The 24,231-nt window shown below is 41.7% G+C and overlaps 1 protein-coding gene across 1 annotated transcript in view; it reads right to left on the bottom strand.

The window, feature by feature from the left end:
- FRAS1 (Fraser extracellular matrix complex subunit 1) overlaps positions 1 to 24,231 on the bottom strand; it is a 413,592-nt gene that overhangs the window by 113,437 nt on the left and 275,924 nt on the right. Inside the window, 3 exon segments of the mRNA XM_047719626.1 lie at positions 6,333 to 6,449; positions 11,226 to 11,404; positions 17,375 to 17,528. Coding sequence (XP_047575582.1) covers positions 6,333 to 6,449; positions 11,226 to 11,404; positions 17,375 to 17,528 — 450 coding nt within the window.

The following is a 24,231-nucleotide window of genomic DNA, read 5'->3' as shown; positions in this document are numbered from 1 at the left end:
TCCCCTTTTCATCTCGAAGCTGTGGGAGTATCTGAAAATTCTCGGGTTACTAGGAGATATTTTTGACGATCTAGATGCCCCTAAAACAATCCAGCCATTAGAAGAGGGACTGGACAGAGGAGCATGGACGAAGGGAAATACATGTGGCCAAGAAAGCACATTGTATTATGGAATTTATTGACATAATTTCTCTACTGATAGAACGGGCAGGAGGTAGAAAAAGTAAGGACTTGATTCCCTGAAGAAAGCACTATCGAGTCTGACATAAATCAAAGTAAAATCAATTTTAATATTGGGTATTTGGAATGTTCAATATTTATCAATTAAACATAGTAAGAAATGAAAGATTACATTTCATAGAAATCATTACAGAAGACACTTTTTTATTAAAATATCTGTCAACAATCAAAAAGTACAGAATAGTGTTTCTCATAATGCCCACGTTACCTATGAATATGTCTGGAATCCAACTGCTTCTCCCCAACGCCGCTGTCACCACCCTGCTGGGAGCCACAGTCACACCTGGTCACCAGGACAGCCTCCCCACTGATCTCCTGCTCTCCTGCCCACCAGCAATCCATTTCAGCCCAACAGCCAGCCAAAGAGGAGGTTCGACCTCTGTGGCTCAACACCTAGTAAGGGCTCTCCATTTCACCCAGAAAAAACCTGAAGTCCCTCCAATGGCCCGTGAGGACTTACAAGATCTGCCCCAACCCCTCCCTCTCCCCGCCTCCCTGCCCCCAACACACACACTGGGCCCATCTGTGAATCTGAGATTCTCACACACACTCACTCTGCTCCAGCCACACTGGCTTCCCCGCTGCTCCCTGAACACTGAAGCCCACCCCACAACTGGACGTGTCTAAACACATGGCTCCCTGGGCCTGGAACGCTTTCCCCTCACGGCTCTCCGCCTCACCTCCTGCAAGTCTTTCTTTAAACATCTTTGTTTCAGTAAAGCTCAGCTCATTTACATCTGCAATCTGGGCCCCTCTCTGCTGTTGCCACCACCGCATTTCTGACCCCCTTGACCTTGGTCTTACCTTTTGTTTTACCATAATACTTTTCACTCACATGCAACATATGAGTTATTTATTTGATTTACGACTTATTGTCTATTCCCTCCTGCCCCAAGACAATGGAAACTCCATGAGAACGTGGATTTTTGTTTGTTCGTGGATAGATCCCAAGCACCTAGCACATGAAAGAGCTCAATAAAAATTTGTTGAGTGAATGGAAAATATCATTATGAGAAGATTAGGCTAAGAAGTAAAATGATGAGAATACTTTTATAGCAACCTAATTAAAAAAATATTTTCCATCATCTTTCAGTGTTGTCTAAAGAGAGGCAAACACTTCAACATGTAAGCCTTAGCAAAGGGTATGTGTAATTTAAATCTTTGGGATCCTAGGTCAGGATTTACAAACAACATTATTATTTCAGCTGCCGTTAAAAGAAAGACCACTTTCACCTGTCGACTGTCATATTAGCAAAGCAGCAAAGCTCATGGCTGGCCTCAGAAATTAAATACCTATGAAAAATAAGAAGATGAGATGAGTAAAAGGGGGTTCTACAAGAAATCATCTTCTCACACAGTTTGATTAGGACAACAAAATTAATTCACTCCCCTACTCATGTAGCGAATATTCAGTCAGAACCTACGCTGGGCAGGTACCAAGCAAAGAGCTGTGGGAGACACACGATGAATAAGATGCAGACTTTTTCCTCAAGGATTTCCGGTTTTTGGTAAGGGGAGTTCATAAATAACTCCAACGTAGAAACTGCTAAGTACTGTGAAAGGCTCAGATAAAGCACAGTAGGAATTCCAAGGACAAAGAAATTTCCAGAAACTGCAGATAACAATTTTATTAGTGTTTGAAAAGGTCTCAAGAAAAAACATGGACCGATAAGTCCGCAGCCATAAACCCAATACGGCATGCCCAGACTTGAGTCTACAGAACAAACAGCTCAGCTGTTCCAACCGAGCCCCTGCTCACCCCAGGAAGAGTGGTTTTAAGAGAACTCTTGTTACAGTGATCACTCCGGAGACAAGTGGAACTAGGAGGGCTTCTTCAAGGCCTTCCTCTCGAGTGGTGACCGTGGGCAACCCACCTCTGAGTACCACAACTATCTGAAAAAGGACGTAACAAATATGCTTTCGTGTTAAGAGATAAGAGAATTTCCTTCCCCTTTAAGAAGAGAATGGAAATACGATATTCGAAGTATGTGTATGTATGTGTATACTCATATGATTAATTCATTTGAATTTGAAGGTGAGATAGTGAAGGGAATTATTAGCTGTGTGAAAGTAGGTCTGAAGGGCACCTGGGTGGCTCAGTTGGTTGAGCGGCTGCCTTCAGCTCAGGTCATGATCCTGGAGTCCCAGGATCAAGTCCCACATTGGGCTCCCAGCTCCACAGGGAGTCTGCTTCTTCCTCTGAACTTCTCCTCTCTCATGCTATCTCTCACTGTCTCTCTCTCAAATAAATAAATAAAATATTAAAAAAAAAAAAGAAAGTAGGTCTGAAAATGATTCATTTCGTCAACAGATATTCACTAAGCAAGTACTTCTACATGAGTCATTGCATTAGATGCTGAGAAGGTAACAAGATTAATTAAAGATTTTGTCCTTAAGGATCTTCTAAGTCAAACAGTGGATGGTTACTTGGAAAACTGAGTTAATGTAAAGTTATTAACTTATTTGCTGAATCTCACACTATGCTATGCTATTTATTGGTAAACATGCTTGTTTACAGATCTCCTTGCCCAAATTTGATATATATATCCTAAATGTATACATCTCAGATTACACACAGAGACACACACAGACACGCAGACACACACACACATATATATCTTAAAATATTATTCAGACTCTACACATCTTATACATGCATGTAGGCACATAATTCTGGTGGAACGCTACAAAACAAAGTGGTAGGACACCATTTAAAGGATCGGATTTGATGAAGAGCATTATAGAAAGGCCATAGAACAAATTTCCATTTAGGCAGGTATTTTTTTTTATGCTGCTTTTTACTCTACGCAATCTTCCTGGGGAATCTCAGGCCCAAGCATTAAACCACCACATGTCATTAATGATTCTCAGAGGTTTATCTCCCACAGAGAGTATCTACTGGTGTTCTGCCAGCCCTTACCGGCACACCTTTTGTAAGCGCCTCCCACTGAACTCATCACAGCCTCCAGCGCTCCCCCGCATACATTCCTGACCTCAGTGAAGGGCGTCCTTCCGTATCAGAAACTGGGCCATTTTACCCACTTCTACACAGTTGACCTCTACAGCTCTAGATATCTTTTAATCTCTCCCTATGTTTCTTACAGCATCTTCACCACTTTTAAGGGCACAGGACAGTAGTGTTAACTGTATACACATCATTGAGGAACACATGTTTAGAACTTTTTCATCTTTCAGAACTGAAACTCCATACCCACCGAAGAAAATCAACTCCCCATTTCCGTCTCCCCACCTCTACCCCCCACCCCTGCAGGGGCCACTACCTTTCCACTTTGTGTTTCTGAAAGTGTCCCTACTTCAGGTAGCTCCCGTAAGGGGATCAAGCAGTACTTGCCCTTTGGGGACTGGCTTATTTCACTCAGGTAATGTCCTCAAGGTTCATACAGTCTACAGCACGGCAGGACTTCCTTCTTCTTAAAGAGTGGATGATATCCTGTTGTTGTATATAACATAATTTCTTCAACTATTTATCTCCTGAAGGACATTTAAGATGCTTCTGCCTCTCAGCCGTATGCATCTCGCTGCAGTATACACAGGTGTGCCACTGCCTCTGAGATCTCACTGACCCCTCAATCCCTATTGCCACTGCATGCGGTGCGTGCTACCTGCCCTTCTTGTTTGAGATGCCTGTGCCTTGGCCTCCTCGTTCTCTGTCTGGACCCCGTGTGGTGTGTTATTTACACTACAGCCAGAAGGATCTTCCTAAACTGAAAATCTGATCACGCCCCCTCTCTGCTATGAATCGCTCAGCATCCTACTTGCCCAAAAACATCCTTTCAGGACAAAATGGAAACTCTTCATCTCATCTGTAAGGTCCTCTATGATCTGACTCTCATTTCTTTCTTCTTTTTCACCTAGGGATTTATGCTCTGGCCAGCAGAACTCTCTGCAATTCCTCAAACATGTCATGTTCTCCTGTCTCTCACTTTTTTTACCTGCTGCTCGTCTGCCTGGCATGAATTTCCCTCTATTTGTAGTCTAGATAAATGGGGTTTCAAGTGTGGTGGGCAGAGCAGAAGCAACAGCATCACTTGGAAACTCGTTAGAAATGCACATTCTCAGCCCTAGACCAGATCTACTAAGTTAGAAAACCCCGGGGTGTGCTCCAGCAATCTGTGGTCTAGCCAACCCTACAGAGGACCCCAAGGAGGCTGAAACTTGAGTCCACGCTTCAACCAGCTCAGCTCCCCTCCAAGAGAAAGCCTTCCACGACCTCCCCCATGCTCCACTGGACTAGGTGTCTCCCTACTTGCTTCCATAGTGTGACTCTGCTTGCGTATCATATCACAGCATTCATCATGTCCTGGTCATCCTTGCTTACTTATTTGCTTGTTTTAGACTCTAAGTTGCTTGAGAAGAGAGACTGTGTTTTATAGTCATTGAATCTCCAATACATTTCACGGCCCTTGGGATAAATTAGGGGCTCGAAAGTGTTTATTGGGATGACTGAATGACTGGAGAGGGGGACTCCTGTCCTTAAACACAGATATGGGTATACAATATTTGTATTTAGAACATTCATGATGTATCTACCAAATATGTGCAAAATTAGTGTGCTTAGGTGAGTCCAAATCACTAAATAGAAAATGTGTTTTTGTCACAGATTTCAAGTATATCCGGTAGTAATGGCCCCAATTAATGTCAAAAGAAATACAAGCTATGTAGATTTTAAGGAACAAAAGAGTGGGCTAATCACATTTTCCAGTAAACTCACCTTTGTGATATCCTAAATTAGATAAGACAGATGCGATTTGCAAACATGCGACCTGAGGCCCTAAAGGTTAAGTAGCGTGAGAAGCTTCTAGAGGTCCACAGCTACATAGTGGGAATGGCACCACTGTCATTGGCTTCTGGCCCATTTTTCCCCTCAAAACCTAGAATAATACTGCATTAGCATTTGGCAAGAAATGTGTATGCACATTTTTCTTTACACTTGACAGAAAATTCTGATCCAGGTTCCTCCAGTCAGAATGATGAATTATAGACCTTATAGTGCTGCTGAATTATGATTTCTTTAAATTATGGTTTATGGTGGAAATGCCGATACCAGCTATTCATTAAAAACTTTCTGTTTCCCCCTTTATGTCTCTGTCGTGCCCCAGACCCATAATTTCTAAAACCAGGGCTGCTCTCTTTGTTGTGGCTCAGGGCTGATACACTACTTTGGAGTGTAATTATGTGGGCGCTAACTAAAATGTGAATCCTTTATGATTAATTTACGAGGTCTTATATGCTCGGGGCTCTGTCTAGAACAGGGGTTCTGGCTTTCCATACCCCCTAGATATGGGGTTATGTTGCAGCTGCTAATTGTCCGAACTAAGCTTCGTGTACCAATTTAGCTGTCACCTTGCTTCAAACCTTTCCATGGGCCCACACTCCTTCCTCACAGCGCACAAGACCTTCCATGATCGAGCTCACCAGGCTCCACATCCTCACGCCTCCTCTGCCTCCTACTGACCTGCTGGCAGTCTTCCCACCCATCACGTTGTCCTTCACCTCTGCGTCTCTGTATGTGCTGCTCTTACGTCTGGGAGAGCCCTGCACCTTCGCCTCTCTGTTCCTTCTGACCTGCCCCTCGAACTTCCATTTGAGTAACTGGTACTTATTTCTCTGGATTCGGCAAAGGCATCCCTTTCTCCAGGAAAGTTTCACAGTAGGAAAACAAAACCAAACGCTCCTCACAGGGCTTCTGAAACACAGACCGACCGTTTCTCCAGCGAGGTGGAGCCGGAGCGGACTGAGCAATGACACCCACATGGTTCTGATGAAATGGACACAAGCTCCAAACTCCCTTCAACCACTCAAGGAGGCCCTGTGACCTCCGGGATGCTCTAAAAAGGACAGAAGTGGTGGACGGGAGGTTGCGGTGGATTCCACATCACCTTCCCTACGCTCTGGAATTTTAAATTTCTTATTCACGTCAACAGGAAATGTGTTCTCGAGGCTGGTTATTATTGGCCCCAGGGTCCACATTCTGAGTCACGCATTAACCAGACACAAAAGCACGGTGCTCTATTAAACCCCAACAGCGTGCCTCCTCCAAGCGGAAACCGCGAGCCCTTCCACCCAACTCACAGTCATATGGAGAGATGCTCCCCGCGAGAGTTTAGGCGCCCCGGGTGTCTGCGGTAAGATCGCAATGTTGAACGTGCGGCTCTCCAGATGTGTGTGGGCATCTGTGGCACTGGACACCTGGAAGGAAACGTGACACTGGTGAGCCTCTCATCCTCTGCTGGGCACAGCCTATTTGTGTGTGTTTGCTTTTCCCCCTTGAAACCATCTGTCTTGGAATTCTATGCATTTTTGCATTATGATTTTCATTCTGCTCTTCATTTCAATGCTAATGTTTTACTGATTATAAAAAAAAATGTAATCATTTTAGGCAGTTCTAAAAATGCAGAGAAATACAAATAAAAACTAAAAAAGCCAGAATTTCACTAGGTAAAAAGAGAAGTTATTAACATATTGATGCATTTTAGTTTAGTCTATTTTCTATACATAAGTGAAACTTTAGATACAATTACGTGTTCCACATTTTTACCAAACGTAATACTGTGATGTTTTGCTATTTCATTAAACAATCTTGAAAACATGATTTTTGATAGCTACGTATCTCATTATAAACATATATATGACACATGATTTATAAGTGATTTTTTTTCTAGTTCTTTAAACTTTATCCAGCACGGATAAGTACACCTAGACTATAAATGACAAATCTCAGCCTCATCACTGTAAAAGTGAGATTAATAACATTTATAATTAGAAGAGTCACCAAATTGACCTCTTTTTGCTTCAAAATGCTAAAATATGATGCTTTGCCTATGCCGTAGCTCCTCTCCTCCCTCTGTGATTCTGAGCTGCCCCTTGAGCCCTCCATCTCTCCTTTGTCTGCTCCACCACAGGCTTGTTACAAGACCTGCTAAGGCCGGAGTGGGCGTATGTCATATGTCGTCGCAGTAATTCCACAGGAGAGGGGGCGTGTTCTCTCACTTCCGAGAGAAAGCAGGAATGGCAGTCCTTTCCCCGTGTCTTCTCAAGTTATGCCCAACAGAAAAACTCTCTTCTCTATCTCCATCCCACCAGATGCCTGGAGATCAAGCTTTGGAATATCTACACGTATTCAAGAAGACATCTTATGGTGTGTCATTATGAATAATTCAGTAACTATAGCTGTAATTCCCTAACATCTGTCACGGGCTCAGCACCCTGCTACTACTTTTCAAAAGTTATCTTACTTATCTACTTATTAATCCATCTACCAATGAGCTATTATCTCCTATTTTAAAGATGAGGAAACTGAAGGGCAAAGAAGTTGAGCAGGGTGTCTAAATCATGGTCAATAAGGGTGAGTGTTCAACCAGGTCAGCAGGTTCGTGGTCTTCCCACTGACCAAGATGGCTTAATTTGGAAGCTTTAGAATCTTAGGAAAGGGGAAAATATGCTCTATTTTTTGGAAAAAAAGAATGGAACGCCGTGTAGGTAGGTAGGTAGGACATACTACCAAGCAAAGAAATCACTTCTCGCTTCCTTAGTAAACATACCGGTGTGAAATAAACGTTGGTCTTTTCATACGGAAACCCCCAAGGCCGTTTCAACATGATCTGAATATACCAAAGCCAGAGTTCCCTCCTATGCCCCAAATGATGCAAATGTACATGCTTTCTTCTCACTGTGCCATACTCTATTTTTTAATGCCACTGCATTACATAAATCCCAAGTTTTCCATGCAAAGTAACAGATGGGGTGCATTGATGGCTCATGACAGCACATCAGCATTAAAATAGAATTAAATCCATGCAACCCATTGTATTGCATTTTCTGCTTTAAAAAAAGAAAAGAGAAGGGAAGAGAAGAATCATTAAACAGCACCTTTTTTAGTTTAAAATCCTTCTGGGACACTAAAATGATGAACGAGAGAAGTTGCAACCATTTATTTTCGCACACAGCTACAGTGTCTGTGTCATTTCAAACCAAAAGATGAGGCAAGCCTATAAAACAATGAGACTTTAAAATCACACGAAACTTCCACATCTAGGAGAACATAATCTCAGAGAGTTGTTTCATGTTTGCAATAAAGATGCCGTCCGTGCTCAGGATGCACTTTCTGGAATGCCTTCAGAGAGAGAGTTCACAAATCACCGGAGGAAACCGAGCTTGTTGCTGCGTAATTGCTCCCTGTTTTAACCAAAAATAATTACTGCTCTTCTTACTAGACAGGACTCCGGCTGACTTTTGGCATTTTGGTTATTTTTTTAAAGATTTTTTATTTATTTATTTGACACAGAGAAAGAGATCACAAGTAGGCAGAGAGGGAGGCAGAGGACGGGGAAGCAGGTTCCTTGCTGAGCAGAGAGCCCCATGCGGGGTTCGAGCCCAGGACCCTGAGATCATGACCTGAGCCGAAGGCAGAGGCTTAACCCACTGAGCCACCAGGGCGCCCTCTTTGGTTATTTTTAAAAATCAACTTCCAAAGGATGATTCACCACTGAGGATGTGTAAAGAAAACCCCACAGATTGTGAAGAAGATTTCAGGTCAGGGTTCTAAACACGTCTTGAGGAAAACGTGTGAAGACTCTGCAAAGGGAACCACTTTCTAAGTAAGAATATTCAGCCGCCATGTCTCAAACTCTAGCGCATCTGTTTTTAAAAAAGATCAGTCACTTTTGCTTTTCTATAATTACCCGTTAGTAACCAAGTTGCAAAGGCAATCCAGTATCATTCTGAGCAGGTGAGGAGACTCCTTCCCAGGGAGGTGCCCCGTATGGAGAACATCCTCCGTCCCGACACCGATAAAGCAAAGGCAGATCTGAGGATTCCAGTTTGCTGAGGTGCCTTCTTATGATTGAGGTCTTTGCCTCCGTTCTGACTCATTCTCCGAGGACTGTGCAGTTCCCCGGGTGCTACAAATGAGAACGCTAACTTGGCAGAGGGCGCGGGAGACTTGCTCACCCCTGGGACGTTCCAGATGCTCAGGATCATCTCGTTTTTTTTTATTATTTTTTTATTTGACAGAGAGATCACAAGCAGGCAGAGAGGCAGGCAGAGAGGGAGGAGGAAGCAGGCTCCCCGAGAGAGCAGAGAGCCCGATGCGGGGCTCGATCCCAGGACTCCGAGATCATGACCTGAGCCGAAGGCAGCGGCCCAACCCACTGAGCCACCCAGGCACCCCGGATCATCTCGTTTTAATACGGGCCAAGTTTAGCTCATCTGCTCCCTGGAAAAGCACCTCTTTTGTACTGTACATACTAGTCAGGCAAGGAAGACGTACACACCAGGCGTCAGGAACGGAATGGACGGCAACTTGAACAAGGTGGGCCACTTGCTGTGGCAGCTTATCCCCAGCTGGGTTCATGGACAAAGGAAAAGCCTCAGACTCCGAGGGTCCCCAGCCCCGCGTTGGCTGATCAGCCCCCATGAGAGCTGCTTTATATTTTCTCTGACATTTTCCCAAATTCTTCTCCGCATCTACGTTTCGATGCTGTTTCTCATTCGAAGTTCCTCATTCCTTTGCACTTCTATTCAAGTCTTTATTTCCAAATTGCCCTTGATGTAAGTTTGCCCAATTTTATTGATCTTTCCCAAGATTCGGGTTTTGTGCTCATTATCAATTCTCCCATTTTATACTGAATGAATTCCTCTGCTTATCTTTGTGAATTCCTCCCTTTTGCTTTCCTTAGGTTTCTCTTGTCATTTTGTAGCTTCGCTTAGTCCATTTATTTTCATGTTTTTCTGCTCAATAATAAGAGCTTAAAGCCATCAGTTTTCTTGAGTATTATTTTGTCCACATCATTTAAGTTTTGAGGAGTTATTTCCTCCTCATCAACATTTCTTAAAAGTTTGCTATTTTGATGTCCTTTTAGAACGAGTAATTATTTAGGAGACTGTTTAAAAAATTCTAAATGGTTTGCCTTCATTTCTAATTATGTTTGATAAGTGCCAGAGAATGCGCTCAGTATAATTTCTTGTTCTTTAATTTATGGACGGCCTCCTTATGGTCTGTTTGTCTTAGTCTGCTCAGGCTACTATGACAAAAATATATAAACTGAGTGGCTCATGAGCAAGGGAAACTTATTTCTTGTACTTCTGGAGACCGGAAGTCTGGAGCAGGGTGCCAGCTTGGTTAGGTTCTGGTGAGGGATCTTTTCTGGCTTGCAGACCACTGACTTCTCATTGTGTCTCCACAGCAGGGAGCAGGGAAGCAGGGGCAGAGAGCTCTTTTGTGACTCCCGTCAGTGTACTAATCCCATTCATGAGAGCACAGCCCTCATGACCTCATCTAATCCTCATCATCTACCGAGGGTCTCACGGTCTCATGTCCATATACCATTGCACAGGGAGGGGGTAGGATTGCAACATACACATCTCAGGACACAGACATTCAGTCTTTGGCACTGGTATTTGCTCAAGCTTTATAAATGGCAGTAACACACCCACACACATGTGACAGGCAGTGTTCACATGTTCCATACCTATTAACTCATTAAACCCTCATAGTAGCTCTATTTTACAGATGAGAAAAATGAAGCACAAGGATTTTGCCAAAGTAATTTTCCCAAAGTTGTACAGCCAGTGCACAGCAAAACTGAAATATGAACCCACTGGGTTTGGCTGCTAAGCTTCTGATCTTATCATAAGATGGTAAATGTTCCAAAAACATTTGAAAAAAGAAATTTTTTTTTCCTCCATAGGGCACTGTAATATTTGGAAAAAAATGTTTTTGCTAGACACTTTGGCCATTATCTATTATAAACTCCCTGCCACGAGATGACTCTGCTTGTAGAGTTATTGTAAGACTGAATTGGGAGATTAGAAAACCTCTCAGTGCTATTAATTACATTTATTCTTCCCCCAAATGTAATTTCCAGGCAACAGAGAAAATGACCCAAATTGCTTAAAAATAAGAGCGAGGGTTTTTATGAGACCATCCAGACATCAGAAAAGATGTCAGTCAGCGGCAGAGGGTACCTGGAAGAGGAAGGAGTCACTCTGGGCTGGGACTCCTGAGTGCCTGTACCACACGATGCCTTCGTTGATGTCATGCTGGGTGAAGGTGCTGGTGGGAGTTGCTGTCCTCCCATCAGGCAGGTGCTGCCCTTCCTCCACGGGGCTGTCCGCAGGCATATCAACCAGCAGGACCACCTCTCCTAGGAAAGCCACAGAGTTAGTGAGGATCTCTGGGAAATGTAAAAGTTGGTCAGAGCTCTCATCTCCTTGGCTACTATGTATTTATCTGTCTTCCTTCCTTCCTTCCTTCCTTTCTTTCTAACAGAAATTAGGTACTCTTTTATTTTTAACCCAAGGCGAAGAAAAGTATGTTAACACAGAATTCAACAGGTATTATCAAATTCACCTCCAGACACAGAATGCCCAGTCTCTCAGCTAAAACACACTGAAAGTAATTCAAAGGCACTGCAGGTATGAAGTTACCGACTGTATCAATTAAGTCACATAAAATCATGAAGACAGAAACATTCACAAGCTGCATGGATTGGGCAATGGATGGATTCATTTGTACCTATAACTTCTGTGTAGCAGGAAATGAGTTCTAACCCACATGTTTTTAGTGTAAACACAATGGGAAATTTGAAAAAATTCAGAGTTACTCTTGGGAGAATTCTGTACAATGAGAATGATGTTAGCTGGCCCTGGGATGCCTAGGGTAGGGACTGCAGGAAGCACAGTATGCGATGGTTCAAACCCGGCTGCATGGGCTTTACGTGGGCTTTGCAAGCCTCTGTTCCTCTTGATAAAATGAGAATCATTCATGGGTATTTAAAAAGGATGCTGGTTATCCTTATCATTATGTTATTTCATCCTTTTTTTTTTTTTAAGATTTTATTTATTTATTTGACAGAGAGAGACATAGCGAGAAAGGAAACACAAGCAGGGGGAGTGAGAGAGAGAGAAGCAGGCTTCCCGCTGAGCAGGGAGCCTGACATGGGGCTCGATCCTGGGATCATGACCCAAGCTGAAGGCAGCCGCTTAATGACGGAGCCCCCCAGGCGCCTCTGATTTGATCCTTCTGAAGATGCTCTTATTATCTGCATTAAAAGGTCTGTAGGCTCAGAGAAGTTCAGTAACTTCTTCAGGTTCACAAATGATATGTGAAGGAGTTGAGATTCGAATCCGAAGCTCAGACTCTGGGTCATGAAACTGTCTCCAGTCACGGTTATTTTGTGTTCACAGTCCTGCATCTACCCCCCAAGAATTCCTTATGTTTTCTCCTCCATCATTCCGTAGACCTCACTGGGATGGAAGCAAGGAAACCCAAATCTAAATGACAATCCCACCAATCTGATTCTAATGCTTGCTCTCCACCAGAAGCTACTGTTTTTCTTAGAGTGAGATTGCAGATATGGAGGTGTTATGGAAACAAGTAAAATTTCACCAGGACAGTATGCCCTCAAGTGTAGACCAAACAGGAGAATGGATGAATCGCTAAAAACAGAAGCCACATTCTCATGAAAATCCACCTAATAATAAATCTGAGAGAAGCCTCCGTACCACTCAGATGGTAAAAGGAGGGAAGGAGGGAGAGGGATACGTTCTCCAGCAGGACACCCAGATCTTAGTACACTAAGTGTACTACACACATTAGACAACTGAAAACACCCTTCAGTTACACTAGAGCAATTTTCTAACTTGAAGGAAATATTCCTTCTAATATTTATAGGCCCTAAATTCAAATTCAAAATCAGCATAATATCCTGGATGGTGACGAAGTACTGAAGTAAGGAAAAAGCCATCAGGAGTCTTCTTTATAAAATCATGTGTAGAATCAACTCACTCTAGTTTCCTTTTAGTATTGTTTCTCATTTATACCTAAGTCACAAATTCCGTTAGCCATCTCTCTCTGGTTCGACCCCTGTTCAGAATATCCGTGCTTTTCCAGGATGTAGATTGTTTAGGAATGTGGGTACAGCTGCAAAATATTTGAAAGCAGACTTCTACAATGAAAATGTAGAGAGTAGAAAAATAGAAAATACTCAAATGCTAATTTCCTAGCTGTTCTTCTTCATAATAGGAAAACTAAGCAGACCTAATGAAATAAACCTGTTTTTCCAGATTTAAAAAATATTGCCATGTTTTGCAGATGAACAGGAACCAGAGGATATTGACTAATCCCATAAATTTTGACTCAGATAATAGTGACTGAATGCCTGTCAGGTGCTAGCTATCAGACTAGCCCCTTCAGGAATGGGGATTCAAATATAAGCAAGGCGTAGTTCCTACCCGTAAAAACATCCCCCATAAGCAACCACGAGCCACTGTGAGATTTCAGTAGGGGAACGGCACGAACTGACTTAGAACACAAAACATATACTATCAGAACACAGGAGCCTATGACCGACCCGTTAAAGAGGCTGAGTTTTATTTTATAAAAATGGTAATCATAGTAATTAACATTTATGTAGACAGTTGGATCAATTGTGAGACAATGCAACACCGGATGAACGGCAGGAAGTTTGGAAAGAAAGAAACAGACTTGAGAGTCACTAAGCAAGTGGAAGCAACAGACCTAGACACTTGTGGTTGTGAAGGGTGAGAGACGGGGAGGGACCTGGGAGTCCTCTGCTGACGGGAAGGGCAGCAATGCCCCGGATGCATTAGCAGGAAGGCAGGGGTGCAGGGGGAGCTCAGCACTGGGTCTGCTGAATACCAGGTGCCTTTGTGCTAAGCCCATGAGGAGATGGAGAAGTATCAGTATTTTGTGCGGTCACCACAGCAAGGTGAGAGCTTTTGTGTCGTACCCCACCTCTGCTTTTATTATGACAAATGCAGGCAGCTGACCTTTCAGACATATGAAATCCAGGCTTACAAGACAGTCTAGGTTTAAGAAAAGGAATAATAATCTCCACTTGGGATTTCCTGAATCCTGATGTCTACGGTTTAATCGAGAATTCCGAGGGGGAAATTTGATAGGTATTAAGAATTAGAATCTCACTGGAACCTCCATGAATTATTTTGGGATTGACAAAATTTGTATTAAAGCTTTCTTACTCGATGCTAAATAATTTAGAGTTGGCAATGTGTTGGATGAAGTCAGGTTTTCCCCGCAATGATACTTAAGTACCTTCATTAAAACCATCTCATTAAATTTACTTTCAAACTTGTGAAGTAGCTAAAGGTACAAGTACTAATCAACTTGTCCGCACTTCTATTTGAGAGCAGTGATGAGTCTGCAAGTGGTGGAACTTGGGTCCATCACACATTTACAAGCAATTTACGTTTGGTTCAGTTCCCCGGTCAGGTCTTCACAAAACGTCTAAAGCCCAGCCGGGACATTCTCAGGTGAGGAGGGAGTGCACAGTAGGTGGGGTGACAGGGGGGAAGGGGTCCACAGATTCACACCTCCGCGACAGATGGATGTGAGCGGACCGGTGTGCACTGGGCTTCCAGTTCCCACCTCCGCCTTCACTCCTGAGTGCTTCTTAAGGGTAATGTGATTGGATTATTACTAATAGGGGGCTCTGGACACACAGAAGGAGGATTGTGTTCATAGGAAGAAGTTAATTAAGAGACTTATAGTAGGATAGGGTCACAGGTAAGCCTACATGGCATTATCAAGCCAAAATGGCTTAAAAAACAATTTAATTCAGCACTGTTCTATTTAGAGTTAAACAGAATATTGGAGTATTGGGCTGTCTCTAGGAAATTAAATTTTTTGGCTTTTAATGATCAAGATAAAGGTAGAGAATTTAATACATCAAACGAGTCAAAGATTTTTAGGGCTGAAAAGGACTTAAACATTATCGAGCTAAAAATCAGTGGATAAAAGAACGCGAAGTTGAATAAGGTCGGCGGACTAATTAGTAGCATTGTATCCACTTGGCCTCCTGGTTTTGATAATTGTTCCATTGTTCTATAAGATGCTACTATTGAGGGAAGCTAGATTAAAGGTATTCAAGGGCTCTTTGTACTATTTTTGCAACTTTTCAGTAAGTCTAAAATTATTTTAAAATAAAAAGTTAAAAAAAATTATCTAGCCTAACCTTTCAAAGAAAACTAAGGCTCAAAGGAATCCACTTGCCTTCCTCAAAGTTACACAACTATAATAAAAGACCCCCCAGCTAGACCAATGATTTTATAATTATATTAATTCTTAATTAGATTATGCTTTTCAATGTCTTTGTTACATTGGAATTATTTTTATTTTTTTTAAGTCTTTTTTATTTAAAGACTTTATTTATTTGACAGAGATGACAAGTAGGCAGAGAGGCAGGCAGAGATAGAGAGGAGGAAGCAGGCTCCCTGCGGAGCAGAGAGCCCGATGCGGGGCTCCATCCCAGGACCATGGGATCACGACCCATGCCTAAGGCAGAGGCTTTAACCCACTGAGCCACCCAGGCGCCCCTAAGTCTTTTTTTTTTTTTTGAGAGAGAGAGAGTGTGTGTGAGTGGGGGGTGGGAGGGTAATGGGAGGGACAGAGGGAGAGGGAGAGAGAATCTTAAGCAGGCTCCACACTCATGGTGCAGAGTCTGATGTGAGGCTCCATTTCAGGACCCTGAACACACGGCCTGAGTTGTAATCAAGAGTCAGTTGCTTGGCACGCTGAGCCACCCCGGTGCCCCATTGGAATTACTTTTAAATTGCAAAAAAGTTAATTTTTCCCCCTCACTACAGAAAATATGTAATTTTAAAAATCTGGAAACCAGAGAAAAACAGATTATTATTCCTGTGCTATTTAACATGCCAAGAAAGTTTTTATTTGTAGTGAATAAATATTTTTCACTTTGAAAAATATAATTTTCATTTTCAGGTGATCTTTTTAATTCTTTTAAAAAACATACCTGCCTCTTCTTTTATTTTTATGGTCTTGGTTAATGCCTTACAGTTTCAATTCCTTCTTTTGTGTCTTTAAATCATTTTAATATGCTTGTTTTAGTTTTTATGATTACTCCTTTGCTCGAAATCCTTGGAATTTTAAACATTTTGTTCATTTTTCTTGTGATACTATGGATTGTTTCTTCATTTGTTCTGTAATTTTGAATTCTGAGCTAATCTTCAGGGGTTTGGGCTGTGAGAATCCTGAAATTCGGAGTTGAGGGTGGACATTCTACAACAGTTTCTACCAGTTTCTGCAAGGGACCCAAGAATTATCATTGGCCTGAGATTAATATTCATATGAATGTCTCAGCTTTGGGTTTCTCAGACCACGGGCAAGTAGAACTTCGCCCTGGATCTGCGGGAGAAACAGGCCTGAAGTTCTTTCTTGGCAGGCTTTTTTGCTCTACTCCAAGCCCTGGGAAACACAGGAAGGTTTCTTTGCCATCTCTCTGGGCTGGTGCCCTTCTTGTTTTCTATTCTGTCCCTCGAAATGAAAGTCTTTCCAGAGTCCCAGTTTTATGCAAGATCTTAACTTTTCTATTTCTGCATGAGCATTACTTCTCGAGCCCTTGGGTTATGGGGACACATACAAGCCTCTCGGGGAAGCTGTTCCATCAGCTCATGCCCAGACTGGCTTTAAGCTCCTTCTCTGTTTGCTACCTGGAGATTTCTCTCTATTCTTGAAAGGTCAGCCACAAGTGCCCTATAATTCTTATCATCTTTTATCCAGCTTTTCTAGATGACGACGAGGGAAATTTTTCCAAGTTATCATTCTCTACTATCTTGCTACGAGTGGAAATAACAACAAAGATCTTTAAAAATGTTCTTATGTAAAACTTTTTTTTTTTTTTTTTTTAAATCTCAACAAGAAGTCTGGCGATGTTCTAGAGGGGGCATAAGGTGGAGTGTGAGAGCCTGAGCTTCAAAATTAAACTGACATTATTAGCTATATATGCTGAAATGAACTACGTATTAGCAAGTTACTCTCTCTTTAAAATGAACCTATTTTAAAACTTAAATTTTGGATTTCATGTATACTAACAGAAAATTTAAATTTTGGATTTCATATATACTAACAGGTCTACATTACTTAGCATATCACCTGATACAGAATATGTGTACAGTACCACAGTTGTTTTGATGATTCTGTGTTTAAATGAGATCTGTGAGGTATTAGAAAGTCAGTATCATTGGAATCACAACCTCGCTGCATGGCGTCATACCATAGCAAGTCCAAGATTGCTGGATACAATGATGAGATCATGAGAAAGGAAAAGAAAAGTTACCAAATTGTGGGTGGTCCTGGGTAATTTTGTAGATGATTTCTGAGGCACTGGCACCTGGAGCTTCAGCCTGTAAGATTCTGTTGGTAATCTGTAGCATCCCACCTTCTGGAACCCACACCATTGAATTAGCCACAAGCTGAAGACCTGCATCATTCTAGAATGAGGAAAGAGTACAGAGTTAAGCCCAAGCCAAAACAAACATATATATGTGTGTGTGTGTGTGTGTGTGTATACACACACACACACTATACATAATGTATATTATATACATTATTATATACAAATTCTATTTACAAATCATATATACAAATTTATAAATATATTTATATATAATATGTATTTTTATAAATATATATTTCTCTGTGTGTATATGTGTGTGTGTGTATACACATATGTATATATATATGTGTGTATATATATATATATATATATATATATATATCAGCCCTTAAAAATGTAAGTTATCAGGTACTATTGTTGCCAGCCATCATCTAATAAGAGGTATTCATAGCTCCAGAGTCACACTATGGATTACGTATGTATATTGTGTGTAGACACATGTATGTGTATGTATATATGTACATATCCTATTTTTTTCCTTTACTTTATCATAAGCAAATAACTTTTTTCATTCATCCATTTCTTTCTTTCATTCATCCCTCTCACTGTCCCTCCACTCTCCCCATCCACTCATACTCAAGCACTATACACGAAGCACCTATTAGAGGCTGGCTCTCTTGCCAGAGGCCGGAGATATATAAGAATGCCTAAACAAGATGTCGGTTTGAGAACGTACGGTCTAGTCATCCCGCCACAGACAACTAATCAGGGTGTATCACAATGATACTCTGTAAGAGGCTGGAGCAGGGTGCTGTGGGAGAATAAAGGAAAAAGGGGGTTTCCTCTTTGGGGGAGGAATGCTCAGGACGGCTTTCCTATGGAAATATCATTTAACTCTTGAATGACCAGAACATGGCCCTTCTAAGAGAGAAGTGATGAAATGGACTCTGTGCAGAGGGCCCAACAGAGGCAAAGACATGAGACAATGTCCTGTGTCTGGGCAAGAAGAATTTATGGGGCCAGGAGAGGGGTAAATAAGAAGGGACACTCTCTTGAAGTTGGCTGGCAGAGGGTAGAGGATGTACTAAAGGTCTCCATTTATCTTGTAAGCCCAGTAAAGTCAACACGTGTCTTCAGGGAAGGAAGGGGGATGAACAGTCTGGGGTTTATAAAGTCTCAATCAGCAGGAGATGGAAGGGGCTAGAACTGACATGTGTCTGGGGCTGTAGAAACCATTTAACAAATTCTTGTAATGGCTCAGGTGAGAGAAGATGAAATAGTCATTGCCGTGGGAACAGAGAGTTAGAACCAGTTTCCAGAAACACTAGAGGCCAAACTGACAGGCCTTGATGGCTGAAAGTGAAGCCTTAGAAACAACAGCTGGGAAGAGCTGACTGGAAGAAATCACCTTTTTCGCCCTCCTGAGAAGGCAACCATTTTAATTGCTAAAGCTACTGTCACGAAAGTGCTACCATTCTCGATTTGCAAGGTGTGCGCCTCTTCCAAAGCCTCATGACTGACATTTTCCATGGAAGGAGGTTAGTGAGTCTGTGTGTGTTCAGCTTTTAGTCTGTTTTCAAATTTTAAAAAATCAGTAAATCTGGGGTTCTAAACTAGGGCATTTCAATGGGGACATTTTTATAAATTATTGCTATTACTTTCAAATATGCCAATATTTGAAACACCCCAACAAAGCAATACCACTCCCAGGAGGGGCAGATTCAGGGCAGAAGACAACAAATAGGCCTTTGCAGTCACTTGGCATGAGAGCATTTGCTCCCCACAAGAGGTGGTCCTGGCCATTTTCACCACGGTCACCAGGGACCCGAGTCAAACAGTGCCCAGGAGAACAGCAGCAAAAGCACCCTCTATTAAGATCAGTGCTCAGGGGCAAACTCCCTAGAATTTTCTCCCTTCACAATTGATACAGCAGATTAGTTACAGAAACATCAAAACGTGCCAAGAATTTTCCTCTATAGTTACCCCACCCCCAAATTCTGGGGGAAAAGTCCCAATTAACTCCAGCAGAGTTTCATATAAGATAATACACTCAGACCCAGATGTCTTAATCACCAGAAATCTCTCTAATATCAGCCGCCTCGTCAAGTCTGATCATGGTTACAAAAATCAGTCATACGCCAACAACCATATTCTGGGACTGATACTGATACTGTGACCTGAATGCATGTCCCCAGATGTCCCTCCCACTACATTTCTATCTTGGCCACACGTTACCAATACAATTCTCTAATTCCTGTGTGACTGTAAATCTTTAGGAGACAGTACTCCTTTTATGTCAGTGTTAGAACAAACATCTGGAAGTGTTAGGCAACATCTGGAAGCTTATTACCAGTTAAGAATCTCAGACCCCACCCCAGATCCTAAATTAGAATCTGCATTTTATTTTTTTCACCAACTTTACTGAAGTACATTTGACAAATAAAAGTTGTACATAGGTGAGGTGCACAATATGATGTTTTGATGTACATATACATTGTGAAATTCAAGCTAATTAGGAAATCTATCACTCATATAGCTACACTTTTGTGTGCGTATGTGGTAAAAACACTTAAGGTCAACCCACTCAGCAAATTTCAGGTATATGATACAGTATCAAGTATAGCCACCATGCTATACATTGTATCTCCAGAACTTATTCATCTCTGGTAACTGAACGTCTATATCCTTTGACTAACATCTCCCCATTTCTCCTACCTCAGCCCCTGGCAACCACCATTCTGCTCTGCTATTATGAGCTGGGCTTTTTAAGATTTCAAATATAAATGAGATCATGCAGAATTTGTCTTTTTTCTGTCTGGCTTATTTTACTTAGCATAATGTTTTTCAAGCCCATCTATGCTGTCACAAATGACAGGATTTCCTTTTTTTTTAAGGCTGAATAATATTCCATTAGATACATAGATCACATTTTCTTTATTGATTTTTTAAAAATATTTATTTATTTTAGAGAGAGAAAGCAAGCAAGCGGGGGTGGGGAGGAGCAGAGGGTGAGGGAGAGAGAGAGAACCCTGAGGCTGACCCCCCACTGGGTGTGAAGCCCGATGTGGGGCTTGATCCCAGGACCCCAAGATCATGGCTTGAGCCGAAATCAAGAACTGGCACTCAACCAACTGAGCCCACCAGGTGCCCCTCTCTTTATCCTTTTATTCATCAAGAGACACTTAGGCTCTTTTCATACCTTGCCTCTTGTGACTAATGTTACAATAAACATGTGAGTACATATATCTCTTGAGACACAGATTTCATTTCTTTAAGATATATACCTGGAAGTGAGGTTGCTGGATCATATGACAGCTCTGGTTTTAGTTTCCTGAGGACCCTCCATACTGTTTTCCATAATGGCTGCATCAATTTACATCCCCACCGAGAGTGTATACAGGTTCCCTGTTCCCAGTACCTTCACCAACACTTGTTATCTTTTGTCTTTTTGATAACAGCCATTCTAACAGGTATGAGGTGATAACTCATTGTGGTTTTGATTTGCATTTCCCTGATGATGAGTGATACTGAACATATTTTCATGTACCTGTTGGCCATTTTATGTCTTCTTTTGAGAAAGGTCCGTGCAGGTCCTAAGGCCACATTTTAATTGGATGATAAAGATGATGATTTTGCTACTGAGTTGTCTGAGTTCCTCATATAGTCTAGATACTAATCCTTTATCAGATATATGGTTTCAAATATTTTCTCCCATTTGGTAGGCTGCCTTTTCATTTCATTGACTGTTTACTTTGCCGTACAGCTTTGTACTCTGATGTGTTTCCACTTGTATTTGAAGAGGATTCCCAGGGGATGTGGAGTCACGCTAAAGCAGGAGAAGCAGAGCTCAGGAAAGAAATAGTAATGGGTCCAGAGTGGTTCTCCTGAACCCCCCAGACAGGTCTTTCAGAATATTTACATTGATAACTTCTGTTTCCAAATCATTTGTTTATAATACATAAGAAGAAACAGACAACTATCTAAGGGAAAGAAGTATAATTCTTCCCACTCATTACGATGAAGATGGTTTTATCAGTTGTCTTCTTCTGGGAGAGAGCCCAGGAAAGATTCAGGAAGAGATGAATAGAAGCCTATATGTCATCTTTTCTATAGTTAAAGTGTCCAGAAAAGCCAAACAAATTTTAACGCATTTCCCCAATGATTCTGACATTTTGCAATTTCTTTATCTCCTTGTAGTTTTTTTTTTTCCTTCTTCTACACAATGGTGCATATATCCCTGTAAGCTCAAGAAATTAGCCATAACATGAGCTGAATAATCTCCTGCCTAGTGATGTTTTATATGTCCTTCGGGGCACCACATTAGAAAGCAATAAAATCCCAAAAAGGTGTTATGGGGGCATAATCAAAAGAGTGCTTTAAATTAAATAGTTCTTCTAATTCATTTCATAGAACAATGGGCATAGGGAAATGTTGGCAATAAAGTTTGGCCATTATATATTGTGTTACAAATAAAAATATTAATGTTGTAAACCAGAAGTAAGGGCCTAAGCTTCTATCATTAGGAGGAAAAATCTCACAAATAAAATGAAAACTTCCTCCCCTAAAATAAATGTTGGGGCATACATGATGATTTCAAATGACAGTGTACCCTAACCCCAGGTCCAACTACTCAAGCTAAAAAATTTTAAAACTTAACCAAGTAGAAAAGGACTATAATTGGATATAATAACAGTCCTAAGATTTTATTTATTCTGTTAAAAAATGCCTTATTTTGCAAAGGTTCATTTATACCATAGTTTTTAAAATGCGGCCTTGGGCGCCTGGGTGGCTCAGTGGGTTAAGCCGCTGCCTTCGGCTCAGGTCATGATCCCAGGTCCTGGGTTCGAGCCCCACATCGGGCTTTCTGCTCAGCAGGGAGCCTGCTTCCTCCTCTCTCTCTGCCTGCCTCTCTGCTTACTTGTGATTTCACTCTGTCAAATAAATAAATAAAATCTTAAAAAAAAAAAATAAAAAAAAATAAAATGCGGCCTTAAAGGACACTGTGGATTTTAGGGAAGGATCACGTAGGGTAGATGTAAAAAGTGAAACTTGGATGCTATTTGCCAGGATAAAGGATGGAAAGATAATTGGACCGTTTTGGTGTTTGTCAGTGGGTGTATGCTCCTCAGAAGCTCTGTTCCTTCAGGTCAAGAATATAGAACCTTCTCTCCATGTAGATTTTAACTACATCATAAATAAAATTTAGTAATCAAGAAGCATTTTTTGAATGTACACTCTGAGCAACACATCTTATAAGATGCCAAATTGAACAAGCTAAGTAAGTCCATAAAAGATGAAACCCTGGGGCACCTGGGTGGCTCAGTTGTTAGGCATCTGCCCAGAGTCCCAGGATCAAGTCCCATGTCCAGCTTCCTGCTCAGCAGGGAGTCTGCTTCTCTCTCTGACCCTCACCCTGCTTGTTCTCTCTCTCTCTCTGTCTCTCTCAATAAATAGATTAAAACCTTAAAAAAAAGGTGAAACCCTGACATGTGGTAAGGATTTATTTATTTATGAGAGAGACTCTTATTCAAAAGCTTAACACTTTTGTGCCATACTTCTAATTATCACAAGCACCCTTATTATCAAGAGGCATCCATGCCAGACAACCACTGGGAAGACGAGTTTTAAGAAAATTGAAGGAAAGCACAATAGGGCCGCTAGTCACACACAGGCCTTACCAAGTTCAAACAGCCAGAGCAGACTTAGCAACAGAATTTTCCAACCAGTTCATAGCATGATACTTGGGGGATTTTCACATCAAAGCATTACCCAATGGCAGAAAGTAACTGCTCAAACAATAACAAACGGGGTCACAAAGATTATCAGATTTATTGCCCAAGTGGAAAAGGAGGCATGATTTCCAAAGATGCCTTAATTAATTAAAAAGAAGCTTGGCTTGAAAGACTGGCAGTGGAGAGAAACCCACCAATAAGCTTTTCCCTGCCTACATTTTAGCCCTTATTAGATGCCGAAATGCTTTAAAATCATATCTCCAGTGGGCTCGGGTTTGGTAATCCACACAATTAATGAAAGCCTGTTCAGCAAGCATTCTGTATTACCTTTTAATCTTCTTAATTTCTGTTGCCTCCCCCCGCCCCCCAACAGAGCATGTTTCGACATGAGTCCTGAATCTATTTTCTCTTCAGCAACTCAGCATAAGCCTGGAGGGCAGTAAATTTCCTCACTGCCAGGCCAAGGATGAAACTTTGGAGGAAGTGATGCCGAACTTGAGAAGCAAGAGTGGAGCCGACAGCTCCCACGCTTAGTCCCAGATAGGCCACCTCAACATCAGCAGAGGTGGCCTGAAGGCTTCTCAGGTGCAAGAGAGGATTCTAACGTAGGAACACAGGAACTAGCCTCACTCAAGCTGTTGCATCTCTCCAAAGATCTACCCATCCAACAAAAATGCGCTGAACTCCTATGATGTGCCTTGCTCAAGAGAGGAAGACTAAAAGCGTTGCTGCTCACACACAGTTTTCTTTCTTTCTTTTTTTTTTTCTCTCTCTCTCTTTTCACCTGTGGCAGTGGGTAAAGTTTTCTACTGAACAACATTGGGATTAATTTGTACATCCATTCCTCAGGAATTAGACCTAATCCCCTTCACTGTGACACTTAAACTACCAGGTAGACATCAGCCAGTAATTGGCCTGACTTCAAGTTTAAGACACAGGCGGGCTCAGTGTAGGGACTTGGATGCCCACCTTCAGAAGTGGCTATCAGAATGAAATCAATCATGTCTGACTATACATGTACTGGAAGCCATTAACAGCTGAAGGAGTTTTTTTCTTCCTGGGCTC

The sequence above is a fragment of the Lutra lutra genome, chromosome 2 (genome assembly GCF_902655055.1).
Source record: "Lutra lutra chromosome 2, mLutLut1.2, whole genome shotgun sequence".
NCBI classification, from domain to species: domain Eukaryota; kingdom Metazoa; phylum Chordata; class Mammalia; order Carnivora; family Mustelidae; genus Lutra; species Lutra lutra.
Note: the sequence above shows the minus strand (reverse complement) of the source record. Positions and strands in the feature narration are given on the sequence as shown.